The sequence below is a fragment of the Mobula hypostoma genome, chromosome 11 (assembly GCF_963921235.1).
Source record: "Mobula hypostoma chromosome 11, sMobHyp1.1, whole genome shotgun sequence".
Lineage (NCBI taxonomy): Eukaryota > Metazoa > Chordata > Chondrichthyes > Myliobatiformes > Myliobatidae > Mobula > Mobula hypostoma.
This window is the reverse complement of record NC_086107.1, coordinates 9,885,980-9,913,134: the sequence shown is the minus strand read 5'-3', so window position 1 is coordinate 9,913,134 and position 27,155 is coordinate 9,885,980. Positions and strand designations below refer to the sequence as shown.

At 45.9% G+C, this 27,155-nt stretch overlaps 1 protein-coding gene across 2 annotated transcripts in view; it reads right to left on the bottom strand.

The window, feature by feature from the left end:
- The window catches only part of prrg4 (proline rich Gla (G-carboxyglutamic acid) 4 (transmembrane)), a 59,473-nt gene extending 32,602 nt beyond the window's left edge, over positions 1-26,871 (bottom strand). Inside the window, exons 1-3 of one of the 2 annotated variants that reach the window (XM_063061658.1) lie at positions 26,478-26,871; positions 16,763-16,887; positions 2,813-2,976 (exon numbers count right to left, since the gene is read on the bottom strand). In XM_063061658.1, the coding sequence (XP_062917728.1) occupies positions 2,813-2,976; positions 16,763-16,886 (288 nt within the window). In that variant the 5' untranslated portion in view covers position 16,887; positions 26,478-26,871. The remainder of the gene's footprint in view (positions 1-2,812; positions 2,977-16,762; positions 16,888-26,477) is intronic. The other variant, XM_063061659.1, reaches the window with a different exon arrangement.
- Between the last annotated feature and the right edge of the window lie 284 nt (positions 26,872-27,155).

Below are 27,155 nucleotides of genomic sequence, written 5' to 3'. Positions count from 1 at the left end.
AATATTCAGGAGGGATAGACATGAAAGAAAAGGAGGTGGGGTAGCATTGCTGGTTAGAGAGGAGATTAATGCAATAGAAAGGAAGGACATTAGCCGGGAGGATGTGGAATCGATATGGGTAGAGCTGCATAACACTGAGGGGCAGAAAACGCTGGTGGGAGTTGTGTACAGGCCACCTAACAGTAGTAGTGAGGTTGGGGATGGTATTAAACAGGAAATTAGAAATGTGTGCAATAAAGGAGCAGCAGTTATAATGGGTGACTTCAATCTACATATAGATTGGGTGAACCAAATTGGTAAGGGTGCTGAGGAAGAGGATTTCTTGGAATGTATGCGGGATAGTTTTTTGAACCAACATGTCGAGGAACCAACTAGAGAGCAGGCTATTCTAGACTGGTATTGAGCAATGAGGAAGGGTTAATTAGCGATCTTGTCGTGAGAGGCTCCTTGGGTAAGAGTGACCATAATATGGTGGAATTCTTCATTAAGATGGAGAATGACATAGTTAATTCAGAAACAAAGGTTCTGAACTTAAAGAAGGGTAACTTTGAAGGTATGAGACGTGAATTAGCTAAGATAAACTAACAAATGACACTTAAAGGGTTGACGGTGGATATGCAATGGCAAGCATTTAAAGATCGCATGGATGAAGTACAACAATTGTTCATCCCAGTTTGGCAAAAGAATAAATCAAGGAAGGTAGTGCACCTGTGGCTGACAAGGGAAATTAGGGATAGTATCAATTCCAAAGAAGTAGCATACAAATTAGCCAGAAAAAGTGGCTCGCCTGAGGACTGGGAGAAATTCAAAGTCCAGCAGAGGAGGACAAAGGGCTTATTTAGGAAGGGGAAAAAAGATTATGAGAGAAAACTGGCAGGGAACATAAAAACTGACTGTAAAAGCTTTTATAGATATGTGAAAAGAAAAAGATTGGTTAAGACAAATGTAGGTCCCCTACAGACAGAAACAGGTGAATTGATTATGGGGAGCAAGGACATGGCAGACCAATTGAATAACTACTTTGGTTCTGTCTTCACTAAGGAGGACATAACTAATCTTCCGGAAATAGTAGGGGACAGAGGGTCCAGTGAGATGGAGGAACTGAGGGAAATACATGTTAGTAGGGAAGTGGTGTTAGGTAAATTGAAGGGATTAAAGGCAGATAAATCCTCAGGGCCAGATGGTCTGCATCCCAGAGTGCTTAAGGAAGTAGCCCAAGAAACAGTGGATGCATTAGTGATAATTTTTCAAAACTCTTTAGATTCTGGACTAGTTCTTGAGGATTGGAGGGTGGCTAATGTAACCCCACTTTTTAAAAAAGGACGGAAAGAGAAACCAGGGAATTATAGACCGGTTAGCCTAACATCGGTGGTGGGGAAAATGCTAGAGTCAGTTATCAAAGATATGATAACAGCACATTTGGAAAGCGGTGAAATCATCGGACAAAGTCAGCATGGATTTGTGAAAGGAAAATCATGTCTGATGAATCTCATAGAATTTTTTGAGGATGTAACTAGTAGAGTGGATAGGGGAGAACCAGTGGCTGTGGTATATTTGGATTTTCAAAAGGCTTTTGACAAGGTCCCACACAGGAGATTAGTGTGCAAACTTAAAGCACCTGGTATTGGGGGTAAGGTATTAATGTGGATAGAGAATTGGTTGGTAGACAGGAAGCAAAGAGTGGGAATAAATTGGACCTTTTCAGAATGCCAGGCAGTGACTAGTGGGGTACCGCAAGGCTCAGTGCTGGGACCCCAGTTGTTTACAATATATACTAATGACTTAGATGAGGGAATTAAATGCAGCATCTCCAAGTTTGCGGATGACACGAAGCTGGGCGGCAGTGTTAGCTGTGAGGAGGATGCTAAGAGGATGCAGGGTGACTTGGATAGGTTAGATGAGTGGGCAAATTCATGGCAGATGCAATTTAATGTGGATAAATGTGAGGTTATCCACTTTGGTGGCAAAAACAGGAAAACAGATTATTATCTGAATTGTGGCCGATTAGGAAAAGAGGAGGTGCATTGAGACCTGGGTGTCATTATACACCAGTCATTGAAAGTGGGCATGCAGGTACAGCAGGCGGTGAAAAAGGCGAATGGTATGCTGGCATTCATAGCAAGAGGATTCGAGTACAGGAGCAGGGAGGTACTACTGCAGTTGTACAAGGCCTTGGTGAGACCACACCTGGAGTATTGTGTGCAGTTTTGGTCCCCTAATCTGAGGAAAGACATCCTTGCCATAGAGGGAGTACAAAGAAGGTTCACCAGATTGATTCCTGGGATGGCAGGACTTTCATATGATGAAAGACTGGATGAACTAGGCTTATACTCGTTGGAATTTAGAAGATTGAGGGGGGATCTGATTGAAACGTATAAAATCCTAAAGGGATTGGACAGGCGAGATGCAGGGAGATTGTTCCCAAATTTGGGGAAGTCCAGAACGAGAGGATAAAGGGAAAGCCTTTTAGGACCGAGATTAGGAAAAACTTCTTCACACAGAGAGTGGTGAATCTGTGGAATTCTCTGCCACAGGAAACTGTTGAGGCCAGTTCATTGGCTATATTTAAGAGGGAGTTAGGTATGGCCCTTGTGGCTAAAGGGATCAGGGGGTATGGAGGGAAGGCTGGTACAGGGTTTTGAGTTGGATGATCAGCCATGATCATACTGAATGGCGGTGCAGGCTCGAAGGGCCGAATGGCCTACTCCTGCACCTATTTTCTATGTTTCTATCAGTTATTAAATACTATTCCTTTTCAGAATTTCATGGATTATCAGTGTACTTCAAGTACAGTAAGAAAGAAAAACTCAACCGTTTTCTTGTCATCTTCAAAAACCTCTCGTGCCTCTTCATAGTTACACATTTCTTCGATACACTCTCTCTCCAGATTTCCTTTGGTGAATATCTCAAAATCCCACCGATTGTATAGGAGACGCCGTCCCAGGAAACTGAGGGCCACATCTCCCCTTATAAAAGCTGTAAACCATGAACAAGAACACAAATATAAACACGATAAGCATAAACAACGATTAGCCAGCTCCATCATGGGCACGAGCCTCTGTAGTAGCCACAACACCTTCAAGGAGCGGTACCTCAGAAAGGTGGTGTCCATCACTGAGGACCCCCACCAGCCAGGACATGCCCTCTTCTCATTGCTACCATCAGGAGAAGGTATCAAAGCCCAACAACTCAGGAACAGCTTCCCCTCTGCCAGCCAATTTTTGAATGGACATTGAACCCATGAACACAAACTCACTACTTTTTAATTTGTTTTTGCACTACTTACTTAATTTAGCTACACATATATATATATTTATTTATTTACTGTAATTAATTTTTTTTCTCTCTGTTATCATGTATTACATGGAACTGCTGCTGCAAGGTTAACAAACTTCACGACATATGCCGATGATATTAAACCTGATTCTGACACTCTCTTATAAACTGACTGTAGTTGACAGTGTTTGGCTGACTCTATCCACAGAGTATTTAATTAGGAGGCATCCTCAAACCAAACCATGGCTGCTCTTTCAATTATACACATCCTCTTTTGAGAATCCATTCTAACCTCAATAATGATCTCACGTGTATCATAAATGCAAGAGATTTTGCAGATGCTGGAAATCCAGAGCAACACGCACAAGATGCTGGAGGAACTTAGCAGGTCAGGCAGCATCTATGGAGAGGAATAAACAGTCAACATTTTGCCCCAAAACATCTATTTCTCTAACTTCTGGTAACTTCTCTGCCCTCTCCCTTCTCTCTTTTTCCATTCCCTATTCTGGCCCCCTCTTACCCTTTTCTCTTCTCCTCATCTGCTCATCACCTCCCTCTGGTGGCCTTCCTCCTTCCGTTTCTATGGTTAACTCTCCTCTCTTATCAGATTCCCTCTTCTTAAGCCCTTCTTCACCTATCCGTTCCCAGCTTCTCACCACACCCCTCTCTCTCCCACCCACCTACTTCCCCCCTCTCCTGGTTTCACCTTCTTGCCCCCAAACTTCTTATTCCGGCTTCTTCCCCCCTTCCTTTCCAATCCTGAGGAATGCCGTGGACTGAAACGTCGGCGGTTTATTCCCCACCATAGACGCTGCCTGATGACTTCCCCCAGCATTTTGTGTGTGTTACTCCCAAGTGTATCAATTATCACTGCCAGAGCAAGTTCATTGGTCACTCCAGTATTTAATGCCCATGTCCCTAGAAAATAGATAAGGGAAATTACCCATTTAAAATTTAAAAGGATTTAAAGGATTAAAGCAAAATCTTTAAAAGTTAAAGTTAAAATTAAAAAGATTAAAGTAAAAGATTCGAAAATAAGATTAGTGAAATTATCCATTTACAAAAGCTTATTGTAATTACCCACTTAAAGTTTAAAAAATTAAAAATTAAAGTTGAATTAAAAGTTAGTTAAACTGACAGAAAAATAAAATTGAATCTAAAGTTAAGTTAAAATTAAAAAGATTAAAGTAAAAAATATTCAAAAATAAGATTAAAGTTACCTATTTACAAAAGAGTATTGAAATTACCCATTTACAGTTTAAAGAAATTAAAGTCAAAAAACTGAAAGTTAAAGTTAAAATTAAAAAGATTAAAGATTAAATAAAGATTTGAAAATAAGATTAGTGAAGTTATCCATCTACAGAAAGATTAGTGAAATTAGTGAAATTACCCATTTAAAGTTTTAAAGGTAATGGAGGAAATGAAAATGTTGATTAAAGTAAATCGTTCAGGTTGATTAGAAAACCGAATACAAACTAACATTAGTAGTTTGGACGGGAATTTATGGGCAGAAAACAATTACCCTTCACTTGTATATTTCTGATCATCAAAGACTGAGTTTCTGTGCGAACTGCCACTTTAAATGGGTCATCTTAATTATCCTTTGTCATTGAACCCATAATGGGATTGTGTTGGAGAGTTCAATAATAAATATGTAGTTCCAAGATAAAAACAAAGGATGCTGAAAGAGAAGTCATGGTTTAGAACAGGGTTTCCCAACCTATTTCTATGCCGTGGACCCCTACGATTAACTGACGGGTTCCTGGAGCCCAGTTTGGGAACCCTTGGTTTAGGGTATTAGGACAAGGCTAATTTGGAAGTTCAGTGTTCAGCTTTTCATTGAGGGGAAAGTTGGTATTCAAAGGGCTGAGCGAAGACGTAAAGAAATTTTTCACCTACAAGGCTCAGGATAAGAATTAGAATTAGATTTATTATCACTGACTTATATGATGTGAAATGTGTTGTTTTGCAGCAGCAGTATGGTGCAGAGAAATAGAACTTACAAAAACAGACATATACCACAAAAATAATGAGGTGGTATTCACGGACAGTTCAGAAATCTGAGGACAGAGGGGAAGAAGCTGTTTCTGAATCACTGAGTGTGGGTACCTCCTCCCTGATGATAGTAACGAGAAGAGGGCGTCTCCTGGATGGTGACGGTCTCTGCTGATGGACTCCACCTGCCTGAGACATTGGCATTGGAAGATGCCCTCGATGTCATGGTCATACGTTATTGATCCCGAGGGAAATGGGTTTTCGTTACAGTTGCACCATAAATAATTAAATAGTAATAAATCTATAAATAGTTAAATAGTAATATGTAAATTATTCCAGGAAATAAGTCCGGGACCAGCCTATTGGCTCAGGGTGTCTGACCCTCCAAGGGAGGAGTTGTAAAGTTTGATGGCCACAGGCAGGAATGACTTCCTATGACGCTCTGTGTTGCATCTCGGTGGAATGAGTCTCTGGCTGAATGTACTCCTGTGCCCAACCAGTACATTATGTAGTGGATGGGAGACATTGACCAAGATGGCATGCAACTTGGACAGCATCCTCTTTTCAGACACCACCGTCAGAGAGTCCAGTTCCATCCCCACAACATCACTGGCCTTACGAATGAGTTTGTTGATTCTGTTGGTGTCTGCCACCCGCAGCCTGGGGGAGGGGGTAGGCTGCACCCGTGGGTGCAGCACAGTGATGTACCTAGCAGAGCTCAGCTCCTACAGCTCAGTTCAGCAATCCTAACGCTGGGTGCTGTCTGCGTGGAGGGTGCGAGCTCCTCTGACTCCGCGGGTGCTCCAGTTTCCTGCCACACCCCAAGGATGCAAGAGTCAGCGGATTAACTAGCCACTGTAAATCGCTTGTCATACATTGGTAAGTGGTAAGATTGGAGGGGAGTTGATGAGCTTGTTGGAGGGAGTAAAACCAGTGTTAGTGTAGGCTCTGGTTGATGGCCAGCACCAAGTCAGGGGGCTGAAAGGCCTGTGGCAATGCTGTATCTCTCTCTATGACTCTTGCACTTCAGAAGGGATAAGAGTCGAAATACACCGAGAGACAGAAACCAATACACTAACGGCTTATTGCGGTTCCCAGAAATGCATTGTGATAGTACTTATACTATTGTTGCACCTTTATTTAATTTAACTATATATATATCCTGAAGACAGGTGGCAGATCAACTGATGATCCCACTGGTGATAGCACAGGACAGTTAACATCTTAATGCCCCTGATATTAAGCCTGATTCTGATCTGCACCTCTCACAAGATGCTTCAGGAACTCAGCAGGTCAAGCAGCATCTAAGGGAAATGAATAAACGGCTGCTGTTTCAGGCTGAGACCCTTCTTCAGGGCTGGAAAGGAAGGGGGAAGATGCCAGAATAAAAAGGTTGGGGGAGGAGGAGGAGGATGGCTGGAAGGTGATAGGTGAAGCCAGGTGGGTGGGAAAGGTAACGGGCTGGAGAGGCAGGAATCTGACAGGAGAGAAGAGTGGACCATAGGAGGAAGGAAAGGAGTAGAGGACTCAGGGGGAGGTGACAGACAGGTGAGATGAGGTGAGAGGCCAGAGGAGGGAATAAAAGGAAAGGGGAGGGGGGAGGAAAATTATTTTTTACCATTAAGAGAAACTGATATCCATGCCATCAGGTTGGAGGATACCTAGACAGATGTTGTACCCGCAGTGTAGCGCAAGAAGAGGCCATGGACTGACAGGTCAGAACGGGAATTGTCGGAATGGGAATGGGAAATATCTATACGCACAGAGTGAGAATTTCTGCAGAGGCATTTAATCTCCATTTCAGAAATGGAACTCTGCACTGTGATTTCTCCACACCCCCACATCGCGAGTTCCTGCTTTCAGACGAGAGAGAGCAAGTGTTGGAGAAGGGAGTTAGAAGGTGAAAGGGAAGAAGAAAAGGCAAGTGAAGATGTGTTTGAGTCTCTGGTCACCACATCTCCTGCATAGTTTGAGTCCAGGAAGGAGTAGCAGTCCCTGTGCTGGCTAAACAGTGAGTGGTTTTGGAGGTTCACAGGAATCTGAATTCTTTAACCAGGGATGTTTCTGCATGTACACCCATATCCTTCCCTCCAAGTGAAGACAGCTCCTGTGCTGCTGGTCAGATGGAATGGTTTAAGAGACCTCCTGTACCCATGCCTTTAAGTGTCAGTAAGGATACAGTTCAACCCTGATTTTAGACTCATACCTTCAGCCCAAATGGTCCACGCCAACCAAGAAACCCATCTAAGCCAATCCCATTTGCCTCACGTACCTTAAACCAGGGGTTCCCAACCGTTTTTATGCTATGGATCCCTACCATTAACTAAGGGGTCAGTAGACCCCAAGTTGGAAACTTTTGCTCTAAACCTTTTCTATCCATTTTGTATGTCAAAACAAGATGATCTGAGTCCATTCTCTCAATAGAGACTCCCACCAACTCTCCAAAGATTTAGATTACAGTTTCTTTGCCCTCTATGTTACAGCACCATGATCAGTAAGCTTCCAGCAAACTTCACAGCGCTCTGGTCTCGCAGTCCAAAGGCCGTTGATTCAAATCCCATTCCAGTGACTTAAGCACCTCATTAGAGTTACGTGGTAAATAATTAAAATTACTGCACTAAATTCCAAGGACATGTATTCAAATCCATCATGTACTGTGCCTTCATTGATTCTGCACTAAAGATACTATTGGCTTATGGAAAGTGACTGTTACCACAAGACACAGGAGCAGAATTAGACCATTTGGCTCATCGAGTCTGCTCCACCATTCCATCATGACTGATTTATTATCCCCTTCAACCCCATTCTCCTGTCTTCTCCCTGAAACCTTTGACACTCTGACTATCTACCTCCGCTTTAAATATACCCAATCTCTTGGCCTCCACAGTCATCTGTGGCAATGAATTCCACAGATTCACCACCCTCTGGATAAAGAAATTCCTCTCATCTCTGTTGTAAAGGGAAGTCCTTGAATTCTGAGGCTGTGCCCTCTGGTCCTAGACTTCCCCGCTACAGGAACCATCCTTTCCACATCCACCCTATCCAGGCCTAAGTCCAAAGACAAAGGTTTGAGTGTTGCATGTGCTGACAGCAAAAGTGGTAGATGTGGGATCAATTGTAGCATTTAATGGAAATTGGATAGGTACATGGTTGAGATGGCTAAGGGGTGGGGGCTTTGATCCAGGTACAGGTAGATGAAATTGGACAGAAGATCAGGGTGGCATGGTCTAGATGGGCTGAATGGCCTGTTTCTGTACTGTATTACTCTACGCCCATATTGTAGGACTTGAATTACGAGTAGTAGAGTTAATCAGTTAGAAGATTAACTGGTCATTGTAAATTGTCCCATGACTAGGCTAGTGTTAAATCGGGAGTTACCGGGGGTGCAGCTCAAAGGAGTAGAGGGGCCTGTTCTGCTCTGTATCTTTAAATAAAGAAAATAAATAGAAACACGTTGTTTAGACACATTTCAGCAAGCTTTGATGATTTATTTTTGTTTCCTAGTCCTTTTTAGCAAAAATATTGCCTCTCCTCAACCCCCAGTGTGATTCGCAGGGGTGTTCTGGCCAAAATGCGTCCCTTGATCAGCATCGTCAAACCAACATTTCTCATCACCATTCGTGATATTTTGCTGCCTGTGTGCATGCTGACTTCTATATTTCCCAAACTTCATCAGTTATAGGGTCATAAGTTTAACAGTAACAGTCCATTTACAGCAATTCATTAGCTGTAAAATATATTGCTGGATATCATGCGGCTGTGAAAAGCACAATTTCACTACAAATCTACTTTTCCCTTCCAATGGCATGGAAACTGAATGGCTTTGCAAAATATTGACCTGGAAATAGTGGCCTAGATCTCTTAGATTGTCTATCTTTAATGTTTATGAATATTTTATTTATCTATCTATGTATTTCTTTATCATGATACACCTTTTGAGCCACACCTCCCAGAAACCCCGAATTAATCTGAGCCTATTCACAGGACAATTTACAATGACCATTTAACCTACCAACTGGTACACCTTTGGACTGTGGGAGGAGACCAGAGCACCCGGAGGAAACCCACGTGGTCATGGGGAGAATGTACAAATTCCTTACAGGCAACAAACTCCTTATAATTTCTTTATTAACATGGAAATTAAGATTACCATACAAGACTGCAATACCTATTTAGTACTTCGATAATCATAAAACACACCTATACTCTGTGCAAAAATTCTTTGGAATCAGATCACAGCCAAAACAGAACCTAAGGAAAGATGAAAGATCCAGTCTTGATGAAGAGTGAGACTAGAACTAGAGGTCATTGGTTTTGGGTAAAAGGTGAAATGTTTAAGGGGTTTCTAAGGGAGAACTTCTTCACTCAGAGTGTGGTTTGAGTGTTGCATGTGCTGCCAGCAAAAGTGCTAGATGTGGGATCAATTGTAGCATTTAATGGAAATTGGATAGGTACATGGTTGAGATGGCTAAGGGGTGGGGGCTTTGATCCAGGTACAGGTAGATGAAATTGGACAGAAGATCAGGTTGGCATGGTCTAGATGGGCTGAATGGCCTGTTTCTGTACTGTATTACTCTACGCCCATATTGTAGGACTTGAATTACGAGTAGTAGACCATTAGGGATGCAAACACGAGGAAACCTGCAGATGCTGGAAATCCAAGCAATGCACACACACATAAAAAAAGTCGACTGTGCTTCTTCCTATGGATGCTGTCTGGCCTGCTGCGCTCCACCAGCATTTTGTGTGTGTTGAGAGCATCAGGGAGTCCAATGCAACAGAGGGGCTTGCGAGCACAAATGCAAAGTTCATTGACAACACATCACAGGTAGACAGGGGCTGAAAAAGTCCTTACACATGCTGGCCTTCATCAGTCAGGCACTGAGTGGAGGAGCTGAGACACTACGTCACAGTTGTACAAGTTGTTGATGAAGCCTCACTTGGAAAATTATGTACAGCTTTGGTCACCATTATAGCACAGATGTGGTTAAACTGGATAGAATGAGACAAGATTCATGAGGACATTGACAGGACTAAGGGGTCTGAGTTCCAGGGAGAAGTTGGCCCAGCTACGTCTTTATTACATAGGATATAGAAGAATAAGGGGTGACCTCACAGAAATGTTTGAAAGACGGATGGCAACAGTCTTTCCCCCAAAGTAGGGAGACTAAAACTAGATAGCATAGGTTAGAGGAGAAGGTTTCAAAAGGAATCTGAGGGGCAACTTTCATGCAGAGGGAGATGAGTTGCCAGGAGAAGAGTGGTTGAGGGAGGTACAAGGAACTTCTGAAGCACTTGGAGAGGTACCTGGAGGGAGGTGGGGCAAACGCAGGAAATTGGAGCCATCTAGGTGAATGTGGTCAGCAAGGTTCCGTTGGGCTGAAGGGCCTGTATTTGTGCTGTCTTTCTCTATCACTCTATGATTTTACTATTTAGAACTCAGTTGACAAGCCTTGCATTTACAGTAAGAGAGAATCCTTTACAGGGGACAAGAGAGGGAATGGTCTGTTTAGCAATTTCATCAGACCCATTATTTAGATTGCATAGTAAGTAATATTTGAAAAATGCACTTGTACCTTGGCTGAAACGCTCTGAGCACTCATCTCCTGGCTCTGGACCCCAGTTACACCAACTGCACCATGAAAGAGGGTGCAGAGTTCAATGTAAAGCTGTGGAATTTGGTTTATTTTGTTGGAACTATCTGTACTGTTAATATTCCACAGAAAAGTTGCTCATATGAATATTTACATTCACAATTAGTTCCCAACGTGAAAAGTACTCGCACTCAAAAATATCGAAGTTTCAAAGGAAACATTGATTTGTGTAATTCCACTTCCTCCCACTCTTCCCTACGACATTCTGGTGTACCAGCACAAACATGCACCAGGAGCAGATACTTGGCTGAATTTTCTTCATTGTCCAGAACACCTACTGGAAAAGAAACTCCCGTAACTCAAGGCCAAAAGCCGGGTCACAGGCAGACAACTGGATCAAACTCACAATCAATCTATTTAGGTTAAAATACATAAAATCACACTGAAAGCTAAAAGAACAACTTCATTTATATAGCACAAGCTGCCAATGTGGGGAGAATCAAAATGGGGTTGGGGAGGCCTCACTGGGAATACTGTGAACAGTTTTTGGGCACCTTATCTAAGAAAGGGTGTGTGGAAACTGAAGGGGGTTCAGTGGAGGTTCACAAAAATTATTCCAGAATTGAAAGGCTTGTCATATGAAGAATGTTTGATGGCTGTACTCATTAGAATTCAGAAGAATGAAGGGTGACCTCATTGAAACCTATCAAATGGTGAAAGAACTTGATAGAGTGGATGTGGAGAGGATGCTTCCTATGGTGGGAGAGTCTAAGACCAGAGGACACAGCCTCAGAATAGAGGGGCGTCCTTTTAGAACGAAGATGAGGAGGAATTTCTTTAGCCAGAGAGTGGTGAATCTGTGGAATTCAGTGCCACAGGCAACTGTGGAGGCCAAGTCATTGGGTATATTTAAAACAGAGGCTGATAGATTCTTGATTGGTCAGGGCATGAAGGGATACGGGGAGAAGGCAGGGGATTGGGGCTAAGAGGAAAATTGGACCAGACATGATGAAATGGGAGAGCAGACTTAATGGGCCAAATGGCCTAATTCTGCTCCTATTATCTTATGGTCTATGGCTTCTTGTAAGGTTAATGCAAAGGGGGAATCAATGGTTGGTGTGGACTTGATGAGCTAAAGGACTTGTTGCACAAACACAAGAGATTCTGCAGACGCTGGAAATTTTGAGCAACACACACAAAGTGCTGAAGGAACTCAGCAGGCCTGGCAGTGGCCATTGAAAGGAATAACGAGTCAACATCTCGGGCTGAGACCCTTCATCAGGACTGGAAAGGAAGCCAGAATAAGGTGGAAGGAGGAGAAGGAATATAAGCTGGCAGGTAATCGGAGAAACCAGGTGGGGGGGGGGGAGATAGACGGTGAAGGAGGGGGATGATGTAAGAAGCTGGGAACTGATAGGTGGAAGAGATAAAGGGCTAAAGAAGAAGGAATCTGATAGGTGAGGACAGTGGAAAATGGAAGCCGGGGGTGGGGGGGAGACTAGGAAGTGATGGGCAGATGAGGAGAAGAAGAGTTGCGAGGAGAGCTAGAATGTGGACTAGATAAAGAGATAAGGGGGAAGGGAAGAAGTTATTTAAATTAGAGAAATCAACGTTCATGCCATCAATTTGGAATTTGAGGTGTGGCCTCATCATAGCCTTTTGCATGCTATATGTCTCCTTGATACTTGACCTCAGGATGTTCTAATCTGGATAATAAAATCGGTCAGAATTTAAAGACGGGGAATTTAACAAGCAATATGTAGCCAGCAACTATTCTCCCTTTTACTAACTGCGAAGGTGAGGTACCAGAAGACTGGACGGTAGATAATTTTGTTCCTATATTCAAAAAAGGCAGTAGAGATGAGCCAAGAAACTCCAGGCCAGTGATCCTAACATCAATAGTTGGGAAAGTATTGGAAAGAAAATGCTTGGGAAAGGACTTCTGACCATTTGGAAAGCCAGGGACGGATTAGTGTGAGTCAGCAAGGTTTTGAGCTTGAGAAATCATTCCTCACAAATCTGTTTTTTCAGAATGTAGAACACAGGAGCAGGCTGTCCTGCTCATATCAGCGCTGACCGGGATGCCAAGCTAAATTAAACCTTAATCCAAGATCCACATCCTTACATCCCCTTCATGTTGGCATGTCTGACCACCCTCCCCCTGGCAGAGTGTTCCAGGCACTGATCACTCTCTGAATAAAGACCGTAGCCCACACACATCTCCTTTAAACTTGCCCCCTCTCACATTAAAGTGATGCCTCCAATATTTGACATTCCTTCTCTGGGAAATGGGTGGCAAGGTGGAGATACATCTCACCAAGTCGGCAGAGGTACTTTAAGCTTAAGGGAAACTGTAACAACTTCTTTGTTGGCAACAGAACTCAGGACATAAAGAGCAGTAAAAACCTTTACATCGTCACGCCAGACCAGCTCTTAAAGTGAACCCCAACTCAATGTCGGTGGTTATGAATTATGCATATGTTTCCACCCATTACCTTACACAACCACTGACGTCAGGCAGACAATCTCTGAAGAGTATTGATAATGGCTGGGGTTACCTGTCTTGGCAATTTTTTCTACAGAAGTGGGTTGCCATTACCGTCTTCTGGGCAGTGTCTTTACAAGACGGGTGTTTCCAGCCATTATCAATGCTGTTTGCAAAGATTGTCTGCCTGGCGTTAGATGTCGCATAACCAAGACTTGTGATAGGCACTGGCTGCTCATCTGACCATCCACCACCTGCTGCCATGGCTTCATGTGACCCTGATGGTGGGGCTAATCAAGTGCTACACCTTGTCCAAGGGTGACCTGCAGGCTAGCAGAAGGAAAGAGTGCCTTACACCTCCTTTGATGGAGACGTATCTCCACCCCACCACCCAACCTCCTCTCACAACCTCCCCTACATGCAAATACAGGTGGCAATGTTTATAAATTGGCATGTGACACCAAAATTGGTGGTATAGAGAACAATGAAGAAGGCTGTCTAAGGTTACAATAGGATATATACTCAGTGGCCACATTATTAAGTGCCTCCAGTACCGAATAAAGTAGCCACTGTATGTATGTTCGTGGTCTTATAATAATAGAATTCATCCTGCAATTTGAGAGGGAGATGTATCAGTATTACAGCAGAGTAAAAGGGAATTACAGAAGCATGAGAGAGGAGCTGGCCAAAGTTGATTGAAAGGGGACACTAGCAGGGATGATGGCATGACAGCAATGGCCGAAGTTTCTGGGAACGATTCAGAAAGCACGGGGTAGATACATCCCAAAGATGAAGAAGTATTCTAAAGGGAGAATTATGTGACCGTGTGGCTAAAAAGGGAAGTCAAAAATAGCATGAAAGCAAAAGACAGGGCATATAATACAGCAAAAATTAGAGGGAAGTTAGAGGACTGGGAAGCTTTTAAAAAATAACAGAAGGCAACTTAAAAAAGTCATAAGGAGGAAAAGATTAAATATGAAGGTAAACTATCCAATAACATAAAAGGGAATATCAAAAGTTTTTTTCAAATATATTAAGAGTAAAAGAGAGATGAGAGTGAATATTGGACCACTGGGAAATGATGCTGGAGAGGTAGTAACAGGGGACAATGAAATGGTAGACAAACTTATTAAGAAGTTTGCATCAGTCTTCACTGTGGAAGACACTAGCAGTATGCCAGAAATTCGACAGTGCCAGAGGGCAGAAGAGAGTGCAGTTGCTATTACTATGGAGGAGGTGCTGGTACCAGAGGGCGCAGCTTCAGAACAGAGGGCTGTTCATTTAGAACAGAGATGAGGAGCAATTTCTTTAGCCAGAGGGTGGTGAATCTGTGGAATTCATTGCCATAGGTGGCTGTGAAGGCCAAATTGTTGGTTATATTTAAAGTGGAGGTTGATAGGTTTTTGATTAGACGGTGTGAAGGGTTATGGAGATAAGGTTGAGAGGGATAATAAATCAGCCATGTTGGAATGGTGGAGCAGACTCAATGGGCTGAATGGCCTAATTCTCCCCCCAGATCATGCTGCTGTAGCCCATCTACTTCAAGGGTCTCTCGTTAACAAGGCATTTTCACCCACAGAACTGCCACTCACTGGATATCTTTTCCTTTCTCGCACCATTTTATAAACTCTAGAGACTGTTGTGCATGAAAATCCCAGGAGATCAGCAGTTTCTGAGTGTCACGTACCCCGTAACTGGGTTGCCAAACCAGCAGAAATGGACCACGTGTTGGAGTCTGGTTTAACAGAAACTAAGAAAGTTTTATTAAAGAAATAAGTAACACAGTACTCTAATCGTAAGGATATAAATGCAACAGGTTAGCAATGATAAAACACACACGTACACAGAACTAGGGTAATAGGAATCAACCAAGCTCTATCGTAGTCTAGGGGTAAAATGATCAGTCTCAAGTGACGCAGAGTTCAGTTCAGCTTAGTACAGTTTGCAGTAATCGCTGTTGTGCCGTTGGAGAGAGAGAGAGAATGCAAATCTTGATTCAAACAGACCTTTGATGTTCTTTGCAGTTAGCTTTCGGGCGAACCCTTTTCATGTCTTCTGTGGTCACCGACTGTGACCCCTCCATTCCGGATACGACCGTTCTTCCACGGTGAACCCGGCACCCAGGCAAGGGCGGACACACACACCAGGTTCCCACCGATCGTACCCTTTTCACCCTGTGCGTCTATGGTTGGTTCCCGCGACCAGACCTCCAAACTCACCAACTTGTGGGGGCACACCACTCTTCCAGGGTCTCGTTATCTCGTGGTGTGTGTCATGCCTTAGTGAACCTGTTCTTTTTATCCCCCTGCTGGGGTATCGCCTGTCCATCAAACTTCAAACAGTTCAGGTTCAAAGTAACCGGTCTGTCAATATTCTGAAATGTGTTTCTTTCTTGTTAATCTCTCTCTTCTCTCTTATTAGCATTTTGAATATTTCTCCATTATCTCACTTATCTCTCTCTCATTAGCATCAATCTTCTGATAACTTGGTTTTTCGTCACATGAGAAACTCAAACCACCCTGTCCGGCACCAACAATTATGCCATGGTCAAAGTCACTTAGATCACATTTCTTCCCCATTTTGATGTTTGTTCTGAAGCTCTCGACCATGTCTGCATGCTTTTATGCATTGAGTTGCTGCCACATGATTGACTGATAAGATATTTGCGCTCTAACGGGCAGGTGTACAGGTGTACCTAATAAAGTGGCCACTGAGTGTAGATCAACTGGGGAAGTGGGCAAGGGATGGCAGATGGAGTTTAAGTCAATTCCCTGCAAGGAGATGCTTTTTGGGAAGTAAAACTCAGCTCAACGTACACACTGAACGATAGGGCCCTGGGGGTGTGTTGTCGAGCAGAAAGACCTCGGGGTACAAAGTGGCAACACACATAGACAGGGTGGGGCAGAGACCTACGGCGCGTCTGCCTTCATCAGCTGAAGCACGCTAATGTTCAGAGAGTAGTGAGGTGGTTTGGCAGAAAGGATTAGTTTAGTTAGGCATTTATTTTAGATTTTTGATTTGTAGAGATACAGCATGGAACAGGCACTTCTGGACCAGTGACCCGCCTACTTAACACTGGCCTAATCGCGGGACAATTGACAATGACCAATTAATCTAGTAACCGGTACGTCTTTGGACTGTGGGAGGAAACCAGAGCACCCGGAGGAAACCCCCACGGTCACATACAATCTCCTGACAGATGGCATTGGAATTGAACTCCGAACTTTGATGCCCCAAGCGCTAACCGCTAGCTACCATAGTGCGACAATACTTTAATTACTAGACTTTTTGCACCAACATAACACGACAGATCAAAGGTCCTGTCCCTGTTCTGTAATACGAGCTTAACTACAGGAGTAGGAGGCAGGGTTGATCAATACAATTACATTAAACTTGTATTAAAGGAACTTGCCTTCTCTTTCTGTGTGTGGAGTGTGATCGGTTTGTCTTGCCGATGCGTCAGTGCACTCTGATAGTGCATGAAACAAGAAGGGCAGCTGGCTGGTAAGCACAAGCAGATACAACTTGGCAGTCATCCTGCAAAGAGAGAATTTCGTTAATACCAAGTGGATTGTCTCAAAACTTTCTAGAAAAGGTGGGGTATCAAAAACCAGAGGCCACAGTTTAAGGAGAGGATGGAATTTAAAGGGGATTTGACAAGAAAGTGTTATTTTTTTATACATAGAGTGGTTGGCATCTAGAACTCCCTGCCAGAGGGAAGTGCTAGGATCAAATACAAAGACCATGTTTAACATCAACACAAGAGATTCTGCAGATGCCGGGTTTCGAGAACAACGCATATGAATTGCTGGAGGAACTCAGCAGGTCAGGCAGCGTCTCTGGAGATGAATAAACGGTCAGCACTTCAGGCTGAGAATCTTTCATTAGGACTAGAAGGAAGTGGGCAGAAGACAGACTGAGGAGGAGGGGGAGGAGTACAAACTGGCAGGGGACGGGTGAGACCGGGTGAGGGGGAAGGTGGATGGGTGCGGGGGGGGAAGGTGACAAGTGGATGACATAAAGGGCTAGAGAAGGAGGAATCTGACAGGAGAGGAGAGTGGATCATGGGACAGAGGGAGAGAGGAGGGGCACCAGAGGCAGGAGGTGGGCAGGTGAAGAGAAGGGGTGAGCGGAGCCAGAATGGGGAATAGAAAGAGAGAGAAGAGAAAAGTTACCGGAAATTAGAGTAATCAATGTTTAATACAAGAGATTCTGCAGATACTGGAAATCCAGAGCAACACACACAAAATGCCGGGGGAATGCAGCAGGTCAGGCAGCGTGAACGGAATTTAATAAACAGTTGACATTTTGGGCCGAGACCCTTCTTCAGGACTGGAAAGGAAGGGGGCAGATGCCAGAATAAGGTGGTGGTGGGAGGGGAAGGGCGGCAAGCTAGAAGGTGATAAGTGAAGTCAGGTGGGTGGGGGACTGGGGGACGAAGCAAGAAGCTGGGAGGTGATTGGTAGAAAAGGCGAAGGGATGGAGAAGGAGGAATCTGATAGGAGAGGAGAGTGGACCATGGGGAAAAGGGAAGGAGAAGAGGCACCAGAGGGAGGTGATAGGCAGGTGAGGAGAAGAGCTAAGAGGCCAGAGAGGGGAATTCAAGGAGAAAAAATTACTGAAAGATGGCGAAATCGTTGGTCATGTCCTCAGATTGAATATAAGGTGTTGCTCCTCCTACCTTAGAGAGGCCTCATCATGGCAGAAGAGGAGGCCATGCACTGACATGTTGGAATGGTAATGGGGATAGGAATTAATGTTTATAATCCCTATAATAAATAAATCAGTGTTTATGCTGTCAGGTTGGAGGCAACACGCAGACAGAATATCAGGTGTGCAGGGGAGAGGTAGAACCTGAGACAACTGGTGGGAATGTGAGGGGATTAACACAGGAAGAGTGAAGGGTTGATTTGAAACAAGTGTCTGGTGGCTGTTGTGGACGGTGGCTCCAGGGCCATGTTTCCATGCTCCATGACACTTCTAGTATAAACATCATGGGCTGAAGGGCCTTCACTGTGCAATATCATTTCCAGAGAGTTGTTCCCCTTTGCATCCTCCCTGCCAATGAGCCAGGTCACTGCCATCCCTCAGACCCCAAGCACCTTTGCCCTGTTGACTGTCTGTCAGGTTGGAGCCTTGCCAAAGGCCTGGCTGAAATCTAACCAACCCCACTTCTGCAGCTCTCGGAGTATCTACCTTACAAATGGATATCTATAAGATCATAAGACATAGGAGTCTGGCAATTCAGTCCGGAGTCTGCCCTTCCATTCCATCAACCCCTCAACCCCATTCTCCTGCCTCCTCCCCATAACCTTTGATGCTCTTACTAATCAAGAACCTATAAATATCCACTTTAACTATATCCAGTGACTTGGCCTGCACATCCATCTGTGGCAATAAATTCCAGATTCACCACCCTCTGCCTAAAGAAACTCCTCCTCACCTCTGTTCTAAGGGAACATCCCCCTTTTCTGAGACTGTGCCTCTGGTCCTAGACTCTCCCACATTCTCTGCACATACACTCTATCAAGGCCTTTCAATATTCAATAGGTTTCAATGAGATCCCTCCTTCATTCTTCTAAACTCCAGCGGGTACAGGCCCAGAGACTTCAAATGTTCCTTATACATTAACTCTTTCATTCCCACAATCAGTCTCGTGAACTTCCTCTGGACCCTGCCTTCAATGCCAGCACATCCTTTCTTCGATAAGGAGACAGAAACTGCGCACAATACTCCAAGTGTGGTCTGACCAGTGCCTTATAAAGCCTCAGCATTACAATCTTGCTTTTATATCTTTCTGGTGCTTTTGACAACTACGGGTCAATTAAAGCAACATCCTTGCATACACTATTCTATAAAAGCCACAACCATCAATGGGGAAAATGTGTTAAAAGTTTTGTTTAAAACTCAATGGACTTTGCAAAATATGAATTGTGCAATGGATTATGTAACTTTGCTAGTTCACAGGATCTCTGACAACAAACCGTTTCTGGTATTGACTGTCTCTGGAGCCTCTTTGATACTGTGGTACCATCCTTCTAGTAGGACAATACCAACTTGTTAAGCATTTTAGACTATTTTTGTTTTGTAATATTTGGCAACACATCCAGATGTCGGCTTCACAATTCAAACTGTGTTCTCGAGTATCTCATCTGCAGTTATCCCTTAATCAACACAGTGCTGGTGTGGGATCTTGTGGTCCAGAAGCTGTTTACTGAGTTTCACACAATAATGACTCAATTTCAAAAATATTTAATCGGTTGTAAGGCTGCTTCAGTTGACCCACAGTTCTTGAAAGCACCAGAAAAACTAATTATTTAATTGTATCCATATTTGTTTGCCCAGAGGATGTGACGCTCTCAAGAGGTCTAAAATTTTTAAAGTTCAAAGAAAATTTACTATCAAAGTACATATCAATTACCGTACACAACCCTAAGATTCATTTCTTATGGGCAACTCAATAAATCCATAATGGAGTCAATGAAAAACCAACTTGAATGCTCAACCAGTGTGCAAATGACAACAAACTGTGCAAATACACGTAGAAAGATTAATAATAATAATAAATAAATAGGCACTAAATATTGAATTCTTGAAAGTGAGTCCATAGGTTGTGGGAACAGTTCAGTGATGGGGCAAGTGCAGTTATGATTATGAAGACACGCAGTCCTCTTTTATTGTCATTTAGTAATACATGCATTAAGAAATGATACAATATTTCCTCCGGTGTGATATCACAAAACACAGGACAGACCAAGACTGAAAAACTGACAAAACCACATAGTTATAACATATAGTTACAACAGTGTAACAATACCATAACTTGATGAAGACATCCATGAGCACAGTAAAAAGTTCAAAGTCTCTCAAATGTCCCACATCTCACGCAGACGGGAGAAGGAAGAAAAACTCTCCCTGCCATGCCCAACCACAGTCTGACTCTGAGTCGTCCGAAAACTTCGAGCCTCCGATCAGCTCTCCGACGCCGAGTACTGAGCGCCATCTCTGTCCAAATGATTCCACCTCCTTCTCGGTCGCCAAAAGCAGGCAAGGCCGGGGATTTTGAGGCCTACCCTCCAAAAGATTCCCAACCACACAGTAACGACAGCAGGAAACGGGCGTTTCAGAAATTTCTCCAGATGTTCCTCTGTGCTTTCACGTCCATTCTCCATCAAATCAGAATTGTCCACGGCCCCTATTTAACGGATACGATATCATTTTCACCGGAGAGCTGCACACACGCAGCGTGCTGCCATCTTCTCCTCCCGCCGAAGTTACCCCACTGGGTCAAGACCCTGATGGTTGAGGAGTAATAACTGTTCCAGAATCTGGTTGGTGTGGGTCCTGAGGCCTCTGTACCTTCTTCCTGATGGCAGGAGCAAAAAGAGAGCACGGCCTGGATGGTGGGTGTTGGGGAGAGCTCGGCCTGGGTGGTGGGTGTTGGGGACAGCTCGGCCTGGATGGTGGGTGTTGGGGACAGCTCGGCCTGGGTGGTGGGTGTTGGGGAGAGCTCGGCCTGGGTGGTGGGTGTTGGGCAGAGCTCAGCCTGGGTGGTGGGTGTTGGGGACTGCACGGCCTGGGTGGTGGGTGTTGGGGACAGCTCGGCCTGGGTGGTGGGTGTTGGGGACAGCTCGGCCTGGGTGGTGGGTGTTGGGGACTGCACGGCCTGGGTGGTGGGTGTTGGGGAGAGCTCGGCCTGGGTGGTGGGTGTTGGGGACAGCTCGGCCTGGGTGGTGGGTGGTGGGTGTCGGGGACAGCTCAGCCTGGGTGGTGGGTGTTGGGGACAGCACGGCCTGGGTGGTGGGTGTTGGGGAGAGCTCGGCCTGGGTGGTGGGTGTTGGGGACAGCACGGCCTGGGTGGTGGGTGTTATGGACAGCACGGCCTGGGTGGTGGATGTTGGGGACAGCACGGCCTGGGTGGTGGGTGTTGGGGAGAGCTCGGCCTGGGTGGTGGGTGTTGGGGACAGCACGGCCTGGGTGGTGGGTGTTGGGGAGAGCTCGGCCTTGGTGGTGGGTGTTGGGGACAGCTCGGCCTGGGTGGTGGGTGTTGGGGACAGCTCGGCCTGGGTGGTGGGTGTTGGGGACAGCTCGGCCTGGGTGGTGGGTGTTGGGGACAGCACGGCCTGGGTGGTGGGTGTTGGGGAGAGCTCGGCCACGGTGGTGGGTGTTGGGGACAGCACGGCCTGGGTGGTGGGTGTTGGGGAGAGCTCGGCCTGGGTGGTGGGTGTTGGGGACAGCTCGGCCTGGGTGGTGGGTTTTGGGGACAGCACGGCCTGGGTGGTGGGTGTTGGGGAGAGCTCGGCCTGGGTGGTGGGTGTTGGGGACAGCACGGCCTGGGTGGTGGGTGTTGGGGAGAGCTCGGCCTTGGTGGTGGGTGTTGGGGACAGCTCGGCCTGGGTGGTGGGTGTTGGGGACAGCTCGGCCTGGGTGGTGGGTGTTGGGGACAGCACGGCCTGGGTGGCGGGTGTTGGGGAGAGCTCGGCCACGATGGTGGGTGTTGGGGACAGCACGGCCTGGGTGGTGGGTGTTGGGGAGAGCTCGGCCTGGGTGGTGGGTGTTGGGGAGAGCTCGGCCTGGGTGGTGGGTGTTGGGGACAGCACGGCCTGGGTGGTGGGTGTTGGGGACAGCACGGCCTGGGTGGTGGGTGTTGGGGACAGCACGGCCTGGGTGGTGGGTGTTGGGGAGAACTCGGCCTGGGTGGTGGGTAGTGGGGAGAGCTTGGCCTGGGTGGTGGGTGTTGGGAACAGCATGGCCTGGGTGGTGGGTGTTGGGGACAGCTCGGCCTGGGTGATGGGTGTTGGGTGGTGGGTGTTGGGGACAGCTCAGCCTGGGTGGTGGGTGTTGGGGACAGCACGGCCTGGGTGGTGGGTGTTGGGGAGAGCTCGGCCACGGTGGTGGGTGTTGGGGACAGCACGGCCTGGGTGGTGGGTGTTGGGGAGAGCTCGGCCTGGGTGGTGGGTGTTGGGGACAGCTCGGCCTGGGTGGTGGGTTTTGGGGACAGCACGGCCTGGGTGGTGGGTGTTGGGGAGAGCTCGGCCTGGGTGGTGGGTGTTGGGGACAGCACGGCCTGGGTGGTGGGTGTTGGGGAGAGCTCGGCCTTGGTGGTGGGTGTTGGGGACAGCTCGGCCTGGGTGGTGGGTGTTGGGGACAGCACGGCCTGGGTGGCGGGTGTTGGGGAGAGCTCGGCCACGATGGTGGGTGTTGGGGACAGCACGGCCTGGGTGGTGGGTGTTGGGGACAGCTCGGCCTGGGTGGTGGGTGTTGGGGAGAGCTCAGCCTGGGTGGTGGGTGTTGGGGACAGCATGGCCTGGGTGGTGGGTGTTGGGGACAGCTCGGCCTGGTTGGTGGGTGTTGGGGACAGCACGGCCTGGGTGGTGGGTGTTGGGGAGAACTCGGCCTGGGTGGTGGGTAGTGGGGAGAGCTTGGCCTGGGTGGTGGGTGTTGGGAACAGCACGGCCTGGGTGGTGGGTGGTGGGTGGTGGGTGGTGGGTGGTGGGTGTTGGGGAGAGCTCGGCCTGGGTGGTGGGGGTCCCTGATGATGGATCCTGCTTTCCTCTCATCTTGTATTTCCCTGGATGGATTTAAAGCTCCAGAGAAAAGAGCTAACATTAAAACCAACGACACTTCAGAATGCCTAATGATATGCCAGTGAACTGAAAATGTTAACCTCTTCTCCAAGGAAAAACTGAAACCAATGATATCTATTAATCAATAACATTGATGTTTTGGGTCGAGACTTTTAATGAAGTCGATGCTGCCTGGCCTGCTGAGTTCCTCCACCATTTTGGGTATATTACACCTACAAGAACTCCCTCAAGAGAAAACCTGGATAAAACCAGAAACATTTGTTTTTTTTTTAATTTTGTATTTCACTTTCTTTGCTGACAGTACTAAGGAGGGAAGGCAGGTTTTGACGAGGAAGGAATATTACCGCAGATATGCAGGTATGAATATTGGGTGGAACTTGGCATGTCGAGTATCAGTTGGACATATAGAGTAAAAAGGCAGAGACCTTACAAGTGTTGTTGCACAGGGAGAACTTGGGGTAGAAGTTTATAGTTTCCTGAAAATATAAACACAGGTCTTGATAGAGTGGATGTGGCGAAGATGTTTCCTATGGTGGGAGAGTTTAAGACCAGAGGACACAGCTTCAGAATAGAGAGGTGTCTTTTATGAATGGAGATAAGGAAGAATTTCTTTAGCCAGAGAGTGGTGAATCTGTGGAATTTTTTTTGTCACAGGCAGCTGTGGGAGCCAAGTCTAGTTATATATTCAAGGCTGACTTTGATTTGATTGGTCAGGGCATGAAGGGTTACGGGAGAAGGCAGGAAATTGGGGCTGAGGGGAAAATTGGATCAGCTGTGATGAAGCGGCAGAGCAGACTCGATGGGCCAAATGGCCTAATTCTGCTCCTATTGCTTATGGCTCATTGAGTCTGCCCCACCATTCCACTGTGGCTGTCCCTCTCAACCCCATTCTCCTGCATTCTCACTGTAACCCTTTGCCACCTTTATTAATCAAGAACCTATCAATCTCCACTTTAAATATACCCAACGGCTCGGGATGAACAGTGGTCTGTGGCACTGAATTTCATTCAGGATGCTCGCCTTCATAGACCAAGTCATCGAGTATAAGTATGTTGCAGCTGCAAAAAAAACATTGTTCAGGCCCCACTTGGAGTGTTGTGTACAGTTCTGATAAGCACACTACAGGAAGGATATGATCGCAACTGGAAAGAGTGCAGAAGTGATTCATCCTGGAACGGAGAGCCGTAGCTTCAAGGAGGGTTTGGTGAGGGTCGGATTGCTTCAAATGGAGCGGAGGAGGCTGAGTGACGAACTTTGTAGGATTATACGGGGTCTAAATAGGGTAGATTTTTACAGTTGTTTTCATAAGGCATGGAGACTGGGACTGAAGAGCACAGGTTTAAGGTCCAAAAGGAAATCTGAGTAATAAATTTTAGAACATGGAACGTACAGCACTTACAGACCTTTTTAAACCTACCTGCCATCAGTCCAACCATTCACTCCCACAGAGTTCTCCATTTGTCTGTCATCCCTGTGCCTACCTAAGAATTTCTTAAATGCCCCTAATATACTTGCCTCTATGACCACGCTGGCTGGGCATTACACATGCCCACCACTCTCCGTGTAAAAAGCTTACCTCTGATATCTCCCCTCTACTTTCTTCCAACCACCTTAAAATGATGTTCCCTGGTATTAGCCATTTCCGCCCTGGGGAAATGTCTCTGGCTGCCCACCGGATCTATGCCTCTCATCATCTTGTACACCTCTATCAAGTTTTCATATAGAGTGCAGAATATTTGGAATGAGCGGCCGCAGAGGCAGAAACAATTACCATTGTTGAGTAGGAATGAAGATGGATATGGGCACATGGAATCAGCGTGATCACTTATCACAATCCACACAGACAAGGTTGGCCAAAAGGGTCCATTTTTGTTCTGTATGTTTAGAGAGACACAAAAGCCTGCAGGTGCTGGAATGTGAAACAACAATCTTCTGTGCCTTTCTAATCTCCAAGGATGACAACCTGGTTGTGGTTTGGAGGATTGCGTGCCTCAGTGACCCAGAGAGCTATGCTGGCTGGACTCAGGACCTTGTGCTTTGGCTCTTGGTAGGGTCACCCATGCCAAAAAGGTCAAAGGGTAGAGGTTAGACTAAGAGTGATCCACCGATCATCTAGGTTCAGGGCTAACCACCCTGACTAGTAAACTGAAACTGTTACAGAAACAGCAATGAAGAATCCTTCTACATCTGAGTGCGATGGTATTCCCCAGTCTCCACCGGGGACTTGCAAGACTGACAGTGATGAAAATCAAGAGGAAGCCAGTGATACAATGAAGGAAACTGTGAACACCGCCAGAAATAGAGGACTTTCATTGATGCCCTAAATGCTAGCGGCATAACAGGCCAAAAAGAAGAGTGAGTGTACCTTCCTAAGATTCTATTAAAGCATTGAAACTTAACACAGGTTGAGTACCCCTTATCCAAAATGCTTGGGGCAGGAAGTGGTTCAAATTTTGGATTATGGAGTATATAATGAGATGGCTTGGGATCTTCATCATTTCCAACTCTGAATTTATGTGTTACCGGTAAACAGTCTTTGTCTTATATTTGTTCAACACACATCTGTACTTAACAGTAAAACATATTACATCCCATTAATATAATGACAATATAATGTGTGCAGGGTAACAAAAACAGCACAGCAGGTTTGGGAGAATACCTGAATCAGCTGTTGAACAACAACAAACATCAGCAGTCTCCACCTACGCAGCCCTGTTTTGATTAAAAAGTTAAAGCACACTGTATTTGTATTTCACTTTTTTAAAGGCTTTTTGTAAGGTGTTAAAACAAACAGCAATATAGACTTGTTCTGGTGTTAAATTCCTCAATAACTGAATAGGTTTCTCTGCTGCTTCGTGATCAGCAGATGGTTTATCTTTAAATTTTAAAAAAATCTTAAAAAATTTAACGCTGTGCCTTTTCCTAAATTTCTGCAACCAGCCTGCTGAATATTCAATTACCGGTACATTTAATTTTCAGTTCATCCTGATAGATCGTTTGCTTGTTTCATGATCAGCATACTGCCAAACGACATATGTTCACTCCAACACGGACAATTCCACTCGTTCAATACGCATTCGAGATCTTCATTTTTCACTTTACACAGTGTTTTACTACTTTTCACTAACTTCTGTTTGTTACTTAAGTGAGGTCACTTCTCAGAACGGTCCCTTTGCTTGGGAACCTTCCCAGCGCCTTGTCGAATTTTCCATTTGTGATGTCATGTAAATGCTTACAAATTTCAGAGTGTGATTTTTTGGATAAGGAGAACCTATAGAACATATCTGAATGCTGGAGGAAAGAGGAACGTCTGTAACAATGTAACTTCATATCAGAAGTAAAAATGCAATTGTATCAAATACTTTCACTTTGTATCCAACCTATTGTAGGAACAAGCTGAACAAATGACTTCCCAAACCTGCAGAGCCCGACACTGAGCGTTTCCCTGAATGTGAAACCGAAACGTTTGGTTTATCTACACGAATGGTTTGAACACCCCAACAGAGACTTCGAAGGTGCAAAATAATTGCTGGATTGTACCTTCTACTTGGAACCCAGCTCAGGGGTTACAGTTCGGAGCCGCAGCGGGCAGCTCCCTTTGGATGGAGTGTTGCCGCACCAACCCGGTCCCTTCAACAACGGATCAATTCCGGACAGAATGGAAGGGCCCAAGTCCACAGGTGAGACGGTCCGTGCCGTTGTTTCCCCGCTGTGTGAACGCCGATCCTGTAAGTGCGACACTTCCGTGGCAAGCGGGGGTAGTCTCACCGCCGGGAGGGAGCGTTTCCGCTGCGAACGGGGGCGGGGGGTCCCGTTTCTACCAACCTGGCAAACAGCGCGGCGCTAGGATCGCTCGTCTCCGGCGGGCAGAGTGAGAGGCGGCAGCGGGACCGAGTGAATGGGCGGAGCGACCGGGGAGGAGACAGGGAGAGGGAGACGGGGAGGGGAGAAGGAGGAGACGGAGAGGGAGACGGGGAGGGGAGAAGGAGGAGACGGGGAGGGGAGAAGGAGGAGACAGAGAGAGGGAGACGGGGAGGGGAGAAGGAGGAGACGGAGAGGGAGACGGGGAGGAGACAGAGAGAGGGAGAGGGAGACAGGGAGGGGAGAAGAAGGAGACGGAGAGGGAGACGGGGAGGGGAGAAGGAGAGGGAGACGGGGAGGAGACAGGGAGAGGGAGGGGGAGAGGAGAAGAGAAGGAGGAGAGAAGGAGAGGGAGAC